General features: G+C 46.0%; 1 protein-coding gene across 1 annotated transcript in view; it reads left to right on the top strand.

Moving 5' to 3' along the window:
- Nucleotides 1–213: 213 nt before the first annotated feature.
- Nucleotides 214–10722, top strand: part of MYO9A (myosin IXA) — a gene marked incomplete at both ends in the record, with an annotated part of 156205 nt that continues 145696 nt past the window's right edge. The window contains one exon of the mRNA XM_080626175.1: nt 214–1056. Within this exon, the coding sequence (XP_080482301.1) occupies nt 214–1056 (843 nt within the window). The remainder of the gene's footprint in view (nt 1057–10722) is intronic.

Raw genomic sequence — 10722 nt, 5'->3', positions numbered from 1 at the left:
TTGCTTCCTCTAAGGCAATTGGTATTGTCACTTGTGTTGCTCCATTGCATCTCATGGTGTATGTCAACTGGATTCCAAGGATCCCTGCTGAGATAAACCTAACCTATTTTTGTTCTGCTTTTTCTTGTTTAGTTCTGCTAACATGATGACCTGACAAGATACAGAGGACAGTCCTGACTATGCAGCGCAGGTACTGATGGGAAAGGATCCAATATGAATGTAAATGATGTTGGAGGAAGACGACGCTTTGAGGATAGCGAGTACACGCTGCACATCTACCCCGGGAGCATCGCGGAGGGGACTATCTACTGCCCCATCACCGCCAGGAAAACGTCCACCGCTGCTGAGGTGATCGATTCTCTCATCAATAAACTTCAGCTTGAGAAGACAAAATGCTACGTCCTGGCCGAGGTGAAGGAGTTTGGGGGGGAGGAATGGATCCTCAACCCCACGGACTGCCCCGTCCAGCGCATGATGCTGTGGCCTCGCATGGCCCTCGAGAACCGCATCAGCGGCGAGGATTATCGCTTCCTCCTGCGGGAGAAGAACCTGGATGGATCCATTCATTATGGGAGCCTCCAGTCCTGGCTGAGGGTGACAGAGGAGCGCCGCAGGATGGTGGAACGTGGTTTCCTTCCCCAGCCACAGCAGAAGGACTACGATGACTTGTGCAGCCTGCCAGACCTGAATGAGAAAACGCTCCTGGAGAATCTCAGAAACCGCTTCAAGCAAGAGAAAATCTACACCTACGTAGGCAGCATCCTCATAGTTATTAATCCATTCAAGTTTCTACCTATCTATAACCCCAAGTATGTCAAGATGTACGATAACCACCAGCTGGGCAAGCTGGAGCCCCATATTTACGCTGTGGCAGACGTGGCTTACCACGCCATGCTTCAGCGGAAGAAGAACCAGTGTATCGTGATTTCAGGAGAGAGCGGGTCAGGAAAGACACAGAGCACCAACTTTCTCATTCATCACCTCACCGCCCTCAGCCAGAAGGGATTTGCCAGTGGAGTAGAACAGATTATTCTTGGAGCTGGACCAGTGCTTGAGGTAAGATGAAATGATAGTAGCGTGGAAACCCTTCAGTGGTGAAAAAGTAAACCCTGAGTAATTATGATACGAGTTGAGGGTTATCTGCTCAATGGTGATACTGAAGTTACAACAGTATTAGCAGTAAAAGAAGTTGTGTTTTTGTCTATGGAATCCTACCTGCTCCATAAAAAAGCAAAATGAAATTAGAGTAAGTGGCTTTGTTTTGGCAGATGGTTTGTTTTCACTCAAGTGTTTTGTAGTATTGCTATATCCTGGTGACTTTTCAGTTTGCAAATGGAAATGAAAAGAGCCTTTCTTGAGTTATTAGCCTTTCTTTCGAGTTATTAGCCTTTAGAGTGCCTTGCGAAGAGAATCTATTGCACATAGTGGTTTGGTAGTGTTGCATTTCTGCAGTTTCTGTGCACTCAGCTTCACTGGGGAAGAGATCAAAGGGAATTTACATGGTCAATATTTTATTTCCTCATCATGAGTACCTGATTCAGTTACTTTATGAGGACTTTTCCTGTGTGTGAAAGGAGGTGAGGTGAGCTGTACCTTTCACTTTACAGATGCGAAACTCTAAAGAGGGATACAAGCACTCATTAGTTTGCCTTGAGTTTGCCCTGTAACTCTTTGAAATGGTTTCCCTTGGAACGGGAGTTGTTGTGGAGTTGTGTTTGTTAAAGCCTGCCTGCACGTGGGTGACGTGAACATCAGCTGCTGCCGTGCCATTGTTCTTTGAATAAAGAGGTGGCCTGATGGCTCTGTGTTCTGCTCTTTAAAAAGGTGCTTTGACCAAGGGACAGTAAAACTCATGGGGTTTGGGAGGTTTGTTTTCTGTTTTGAAAGGGGTTTTTATAGACAAAGATCTGTATCCATATTCCATTAATGAGTCTGAGGACTTGGGTTAGTTTCAGCTACTAGCAGAGGATGGGGAATTAGAGGAAGGACTAGTGCTCATAGATGTCTCTGCTAAGAACAAGGCAACAGCTTCATTTTGCAAAGCCAACAAGGTTGTTTTCTGTTTTCATATCAGGTAGAATGGGCTGAACTGATTGAATATGGAGTTAGCAAATAATTAACATCATTTAGGATGGGCTTTGCTCTGAAAAAGCAGCAAAATTATGTAGCAAACTGAAGGTAAAGACATGAAAAGGTGACCCAATTAGGTGACCACGTGAATTCTGGAAAGCAGGTCTGAAAACTGTTGTATTCCACCTCCAATCCTGTTATTTATACGAAACATTTGCGTACCTGTTTGGATGTTGGTCTGTTTTCTAATGTATCTCGTTGGACTAGAGTCCACTTCATAGCTCACACAATCATAAGATGAATCCCAGACTGGTCTGGTTTGACCAAAACCTTAAAGCTCATCCAGCTCCAACCCCTGTCACAGGCAGGGACCCCTTCCACTGGAGCAGCTTGCTCCAAGCCCCTGTGTCCAACCTGGCCTTGAACACTGCCAGGGATGGGGCAGCCACAGCTTCTCTGGGCACCCTGGGCCAGCGCCTCAGCACCCTCACAGGGAAGAGCTTCTGCCTTAGATCTACTCTACATCTCTGAAATCTAGTTCTCCTAAGTCGTGTCAGAGGGAGCATCTCTGTCCAGCTTAGATATGCAGAGGTGCAGAAGAGAGATCCCCGTGAAAGAGAAGGTAGGAGGAAGTTTTGGGAATTGTATTTTTTGTCAGGAATAGGTAAATAGTGTACTTGCTTCTTCCCAGGGCCTGTGTGTGTCCTGGGATTGGGTACAGGGAGGGATCCAGGAAGCCTCCTTGCTTTCCTTTCGCAACATCTGCAGCTGTTTTTAAAACAGAAAGAATCTGAATCATATCTGTTGGGGTTTTTCTGCTTTTGGAGCAGGAGTTTGCATTCCTGTCCCCTGGCAGCTGCGTGGCTGCTGTCGTGCTGCTCACTGCTTCCAGCTCCCTTGGAGAAAGTGAGGGTAATCCAGATGTTCTCCTGCTCTGCAGCACCAGCATCAAATAGTCACAAATCACGCAGGCTTCAAGATAAAACGTGCAGGCTTCTGCTTTTCCTTCCCTTCCTAAAGTGTCCCAAAAAAGGGATGTTCAGAGGCGAGTGGTTGGAAAGGGCTGTGTTACAGCCACCCGGTTGCAGAGTTGACCTTTTGATTCCATACGTTTGGGAAGTTCTTGCCAGGCACCTTCTTCAGTCCCCTTTTTTCTTGTGTATTTTTTCTCTGTGTATTTAAAATTAAATCATAAAGGATGATTGCCTTTATGGGAGCACCTCCCATACAAAGACAGGCTGAGAACACTGGGGCTGTTCAGCCTGGAGAAGAGAAGCTGCGTGGAGACCTCAGAGCAGATTCCAGTGTCTGAAGGGGGCTACAAGGATGCTGGAAAGGGACTTGTTGTCATCAGGGACTGTAGAGATAGGAGAAAGAGTGATGGGTTTAAGCTGAAACAGGGAAAGTCCAGGTTAGATATAAAGGAGTAATTCTTTACTTATGAATTCTTTACTTTGAGGGTGCTGAGGCGCTGGCCCAGGGTGCCCAGAGAAACTGTGGCTGCCCCATCCCTGGCAGTGTTCAAGGCCAGGTTGGACAGGGCTTAGAGCAACCTAATCTAGGGTGAGGTGTCCCTGGCCATGGCAGAGGGTTGGAACTGGACAGTCTTAAAGTCCCTTCTTACCTAAACCATTCTGTGATGTTCAGCTCAGGTTTCTCTTGGAGGAGGTAGCACATACCTCTTCATGCTATGACTCCTAGTTTAGGAAATAGAGCACAGCACCTTAGAGTTTACATGGAGCTGTTAATCTCTTTCCCTTCTTGCAAAGCATCTCTGGTAGCCCGAGTGTCTGCACGAAGCCACCCGTTCCTGGGAATATATTCACAGTCGTGTTCGCACGGTGGGAGCGGAAGCGGAGCAGAATTAAGATACGTCTTTTTCCTGCAGCTTTGCTGTTTTCCTAATTTACCTTTTCTGAATAGCCTCAACCTATTGTTTGTGGGGGAGTTTTTTTGTGTTGTTGCATGAGATTCCTGTGAGTTGTGTCCAAATTGCACTTGTGGGGATGGCTGTCAAGGCAAGCTGTTACTGCCATCTAAATGTGCTAGTATCAGCCAGCAGTTGCATGTAGCAGCCACAGCAGGTTGGGCTGTGTAATGAGACCAAGCCTGGCCTTTCAATGTGTATTTGATGTCAGTCCTGTGGGTTTTCTTCTACCTACATTGGGATTTAATAGATGAGCCTTTTTGGAGCAGTGCTCCTTGGAATGGTAGCAATATGCCTTTCTTGTTTTCATAGAATCCCAGCCTGGTTTGGGTTGAAGGGACCTTAAAGCTCATCCAGTTCCAACCCCTGCCACGGGCAGGGACCCCTTCCACTGGAGCAGCTTGCTCCAAGCCCCTGTGTCCAACCTGGCCTTGAACACTGCCAGGGATGGGGCAGCCACAGCTTCTCTGGGCACCCTGTGCCAGCGCCTCAGCACCCTCACAGGGAAGAGCTTCTGCCTAAGAGCTCATCTCAGTCTCCCCTCTGGCAGGTTAAAGCCATTCCCCTTGGCCTGTCCCTACAGGCCCTTGTCCAAAGCCCCTCTCCAGTTTTGTGATTCTGAGACACTATAAAATATTTATGTATTACTTGTGATAATTGATATTGCTTAAATACTGTCCTTATTTTTCTAACAACAAGGTTCAAATTGGTTTTAAAAGGTGATTTCCTTGATTATTTTTTTTTCTGTGTTTTCCCATTTTCTGATGAAGCCCATCTTTCCTTACATAAGATTGCTTTCTCAGCAGAGTGCCCATAGAGCTGAGCTCTCTGCCTCTGTATTTTCGAGACTGAGCATCTCAAATTCAATTAGTCAGTGTAGTTAAACATGGAGTTAAACATGGAGTTAAACAATGTAGTTAAACATGGAGTTGCATGTGCTGCAGTTCTATTCTGTTTCCTATAGGCTTCATTCAGTACTTCAGATGAAAACTCCATTATGGCCTTGATGCTCCATCGGTGACCCAGAGTGCATAACTTTACTCCAACAGTTGCACTTGGGTTTGGATAGGCAAATAGGAGGAACTTCCTATAGGCAACTCATATTCCCTTTTCTTTTCTGACTCCTACTGGGATCAGTATTAATGGGAGATAACATTTGAATAGATTCACTGTTTTTTCCCTACATGAAACAGTATGAAGGGGAGGTAACCAAATTTCATTCAAATGGACTTAACAAAACTAGATTTAGTTTATCATGCTCAGTTTCCACTACTTCGGTTTTTAGGTAGTTGGGCTGTCATATGGCTGCTCTAGAGGCTTTATGTGTGAAAACTGGATTTATGCGAAGGGGTGAGGGAAGAGCTGTTCCCTTGCTCATTGCTCACTTCTGACCGTTTTTAACCTGCAATATACACTGTTGTTATAGCTCTCCTGGGTGGCCGGGGTGCGGGTAGGTGTTTAATGCAGCACCCAAGGGGATTTTTAGCCTCCCCAGAGCACAGAAAGCTTCCGGAGGGAGTAGCACAGGGATCATACAGATGATGCCTAATGTGGGAAGAATTTGTGCAGGCCTCCGCGGCAGCCGGGACACAAAGGAGTCACACAGCAAAGCTCATGCACCACATGCTTTCACCAGCGCTTTCAAAATGCTCTTATTCTTCAGCTGGGGATGTTTTACAGTTCCAGGCTCTGTATCAAATAGCATCTTGTTCATCCGCTTCTCCCATGCTGAATTATTCACTAGTTTCACTTCAGAGTCCTCCTGCAGCGCCCAGATTGGCTGGATTGGTGGCTGAGTTGAATATTCATCTTCGTTTTCATTATTTATTATCTTCAGTAAATGTTTTGTTACCCCAAAGTCCAGCTTATTTTATATATGTGTTTGTATATATAAAAAAATACATGTATGCATATATATGTATAAAACATATATGTGTTTATATATAATGTCTGAATGACAGAAAATGCTGACTTCTGATCTACGATGGCTGCGGGGAAATAGAGGAGTTATTAAACAGGTTTGTGCAAAGCTGCCTTTCCCTCCACCCTGAAGAATTAGCAGCTATTTAGTTTCCAGGAGAGAAGTGCTAAGTAAATCCCTGCCTTTGCTGGGTGGAGCGCTTGCTTGCAGGGAGCATTTTATCCAGCCTGCACATCCAAGCATCCCATCTTTTTCCATCCTTCTTCACCAGCTCTTTTTGGGGCAGTTGGTTTGTCTTGCCATTTGTTCTCATTCATACCCTTCCCTTTTTCCCCTTTTCTTTAGTCTTCTTTCACTGATCTTTTGAGGGTTTTGATTCTCCTCTAGTGATCTGATCTAACTTTTATAGATATGTAGATATTGTGTATCTAGAGATCTGGATTTTGTGGATATCTGGTTCTCGAGGTTTTATGGACCCCTAAATATCTGGATCTTTAGTTTTGTAGGTATTGATCTCTACGATAGAATCCTCGGTCTGACTCAAGCAGGGACCAAGGGCTCATGCTTCCATGCAACCGTGGCAAACGCAGGGGAAGCTCAGAATTATGCTGACTTATTAATACCATTTTCTTCATCTTCGCTGGCTAATTGCCCCAGTGTATCTATAATTTGGGTTTCTATTAAGATTTTTCGTTTTCAGCTTGACTATCAAGGTGCACATTTTATAAAGCACAAAGGAAGCCTCTTTCCTGGAAGCTTTTTGTTCCTATATTTATATATATATATATATTTATCAAATAATATAATGATAATATGAGATTCCAATGGTTTCAACTAAAGATCCTGCTGTTACTGTCCCACAAGGCTTCCACGAGGACTTTGCATGGATAATTGATCCCTAATGTCTGTAGTTAACATGACACTGTATTTTCCTAGTCCTGGAATGAGGAATTAATGCTCTAGTAGGGATTTTGTTTCCCCGCTCTCCTTTCTCCCAGTCAAAACACAGACTTTGGTTTTAGGACCATTCACTTGACACCGTTTGGACTGTTTTCATGGCTGGAGAACCCAGGTTGGGTTTTACACACTGGGCCAGTGGGTGGGTGCCAGGAAGGTGCTGTGCTGCAGCACCGTGCCCTTGGTGGGGAACAGACCAAGGACAGGACCTACAGAGAGCTCCGGCAGTAGCAGTTGACAAATGCTGGCTTTTGAAGGGTTTCTGCTGTCCCTGTGGCTTTTCCAGGCACCACACATGAGTGCTGTCTGCTGAGCACCCCTGGTGAGAGCGTCTTGGTTTGCTGCCCAAGGAGCAAGCCCCTCTCTCACGTGCTCAATGGCAAGGTGGCAGTGTCTTACTGAGCTCTGGGAGTTGGAACAAATTGTTTCCCAAGGCAGCAAATGCCATTTCCTCAGTCTGTCCTCGCATGTGTTCACACGAGAGGTGTCTCCTGATTTGTAGCACGGAAATGGTTCCTGTCGTGTATTTTGTGCCGTTTGTACATTCTGTGTGTGCATGTACAGCCTGTATGTACAGAGCAAGGAGTTCAGCACCACAAGGAGCCCTTGCGTGAAGGGAAGCAGCTGGTGCCAGGCCCGCATGTGCACCTCCAGGTGCTCCCATCTAGGATGCTCCTATCTAGTCCTGCAGCAAAAGACCTCAGCTGCTTATAACCAGGGTTTAGGTTGAATCACAGCGGTTTTGGAGCATAGAAACTGAAGTGGATTTAGTGGGAGAGGCAAGAGGTTCCCTCTGAAGACCTCCTGAGCTGACTGCAGCACTGCGGCCTTACTTCCCCATATGCTTCCTATAGGAAGAGAGAAGTCAACACATTCACCGATGACGTCAAGCAGAGTGTATCAGTGTGAACAGTGACCATCATTCAGTGAAAATGTCTAGACACAAGAATTGCCAGGATGAGCGGTGTTGGCCACATCTACACCCTGCAGAAGACTCTTTTCTTTGTGGTCCTGATGTCTGCCAGATACAAAGAAGTGTAACTCCTGCTTTGAGCAAACAGCTTGGCCAGATTCAAGGGAAATCAATTTAAAAAGCAAGGCAATATGGTGAAGCACATGCAGGGAGCTGCTCTAAGGTTAAACATTACACAGAAGTTAAATTGAAGCCCAGCAGAGTGTGTGGCAGAGGGCGATGGGACAATCCTTCCCCAAACCTTCATTGTGCAAGTCTTGCTGCTCACAGCAGCAATTTGGGAGAGGCAAATAAACCCATTGTTTCCCGTGTTTGCAGAAAGGATCTGCCTGAACTGCAGCAGCCCATTGCAACTCACTTCCATTCCCTTAATGAAGATGGATGAGGGATAAATCATGCCAGACAGTTGAGCCTTTGGCTTTGTCACAGTGACTGGGGATTTGGACTTCATGGGCGAAGGCTGCCGTAGAGAAGATGAAAGGACAAGCTGAGTCTTAAGAGTTACTCTTGAGTTTAAAACAGTGGAGACATTTTGCAGATCATTTATTTGAAGACATTTAAAGGATTACAAAATATATGTCCTTTTACATTGGTGTGTGCAACAAATTAAGGCAGCCTTTGCCCACCGGGGTGGTTGGTGCCACACATGCATCACTGCTTGATCCCATGAAGCTTCATGACATAGGTCAGCGCCACCTCTGTTTTGTAGAGAAGAGCCTTGAAGAGGGAGGTCCTGCTCCACAGGGATGATTGCGCTCAGCCGGGAGAAGGCTTCACCTCATCTTTCCTCCCATCCCTGGGAGAACATTAGGCAGGAGAGGGTGAAGCTTCCTGAAAGGAGGTTGTAGAGAGGTGGGGGTTGGTCTCTTCTCCCAAGAAACAAGGGATGGAACAAAAGGAACCGGCCTCGAGCTGCACCAGGGCAGGTTTAGATGGAGCTGAGGAACAATTCCTGCCCCAGAGGGTGCTCAGGCATTGGAACAGGCTGCCCAGGGCAGGGCTGCAGGCACCGTCCCTGCAAGGGTTCACACCCCGTGGAGACGAGGCCTCAGTGCCATGGGTTAGGGGTGGCCTTGGCAGTGCTGGGAACGGTTGGAACTGGATGAGCTTAAAGGGCTTTTCCAACCTGGCTGATTCCGTGATTCCCTTAACAACTTTCAGTTGTCTGGAGCTCAGGCATCTCCTAAATTGCCATCAGCCTCTGTCTAATAAACCTGGATGGGTTTTTTGGGATCAATTTGGTTACCTGAAGCTTGTGATGACTATCATAAATTATCTTCATTCCAGCCAGCACCTCAAGTACAGCAGGACACTGCTTGGTTTTTGGTCTACACGTGGATGGCTCTCCCACATGCTGCTAACCCAATATTCTCATAAAAATACATCTTATGGCTATGTGAAAGCTGAAGGTTTTGGTAGGTCTTAAGAACATGATTGATAGAAGGAGCAGTGTCTATGTGACAACTACTCCAGGGCTTGTCAGGCCACAGCAAAGCCATCTAGATGTGAAATGAATAGTTTAATCTCCCCTGTTCTAAGAGCAGAGCATCTTTACAGTTGTGTATTTCCATCTTCAGGAGTCCTGGCCCTACCACTGCCCAGAAGTAAAGCCATAATGGAGGAAAAGATGATACAGTATTGTTTAAAAACCAATATAATTCAAAATACAGTACAGAACAAGGCAAATCAACTTTGGTTGATTAGGAAAAATGTTACTTATAATCACAGAAGCAATTTATGCCAGTGACTTCCATTACGAAAGGTACCACTGGTATAATCCACTATAGGAGATGTAGGGATCTGAGCTATTGTTGTGAGTATTTCTGATTTTGGGCATTATTTGATATATTTAACACTTTTGCATTTACCAAGATGGTTACTTTCATGGGGACCAGTTCAAGTGGTAAATGCCTGGCAGTGTTCAGGGCCAGGCTGAGCAGAGCCTTGGGTGACATGGTCTAGTGTGAGGCATCCCTGCCCATGGCACGGGGTTGGAACTGGATGATGTTAAGGTCTTTTCCAACCCAAACCATTTTATGATTCTATGCTGTTAGGGGAAGACTGTTAGCAGGGTCTAATGTGGTGGTTTCCAAGCAGTTCCTATGAAAACGCTTAAGGACATTGCTAATGCCACACTCGGAGAACATTGGAATTTTGAGAGGAACATAAAGGAATAATTTTTAGAAAACCTTCTCAGAGTAACAAACTGTTTAAAATGCCCCATTCCCTCATTGCTTCTGTCAGGAAAGTGAGGTTTTAAAGGAGGACAGCACAGGTCTCGGATAAATGTGCAGTTCTGGTGTCCTCAACATAAAAAGGACATGGAACTGTTGGAACAAGTCCAGAGGAGGCCACGAGGATGATCAGGGACTGGAGCACCTCCCGTATGGAGACAGGCTGAGAAAGTTGGGGCTGTTCAGCCTGGAGAAGAGAAGCTGCGTGGAGACCTCAGAGCAGCTTCCAGTGTCTGAAGGGGGCCTACAAGGATGCTGGGGATGGACTCTTCATCAGGGACTGTAGTGACAGGACAAGGGGTAACGGGTTCAAACTGAAACAGGGGAAGTTTAGATTGGTTCTAAGGAAGAAATTCTTTACTGTGAGGGTGGTGAAGCACTGGAATGGGTTGCCCAGGGAGGCTGTGAATGCTCCATCCTTGGCGGTGTTCAAGGTCAGGTTGGATGAGGCCTTGGGTGCCATGGTTTAGTGTGAGGTGTCCCTGCCCATGGCAGGGGGTTGGAACTGGATGATCTTAAGGTCCTTTCCAACCCTAACTATTCTATGATTCTATGAAATGGGGATGTGGACGAAAAAATGCTGATTTCCTTAATTAAAAAAGAGGGGAAAAAAGGGAAGGAAAGTTCAGCAATTTCTGGC

The sequence above is a fragment of the Psittacula echo genome, assembly GCF_963264785.1.
Source record: "Psittacula echo genome assembly, chromosome: 10".
In the NCBI taxonomy this organism is placed as follows: domain Eukaryota; kingdom Metazoa; phylum Chordata; class Aves; order Psittaciformes; family Psittacidae; genus Psittacula; species Psittacula echo.
This window is presented reverse-complemented; position numbering and strand designations above follow the sequence as displayed.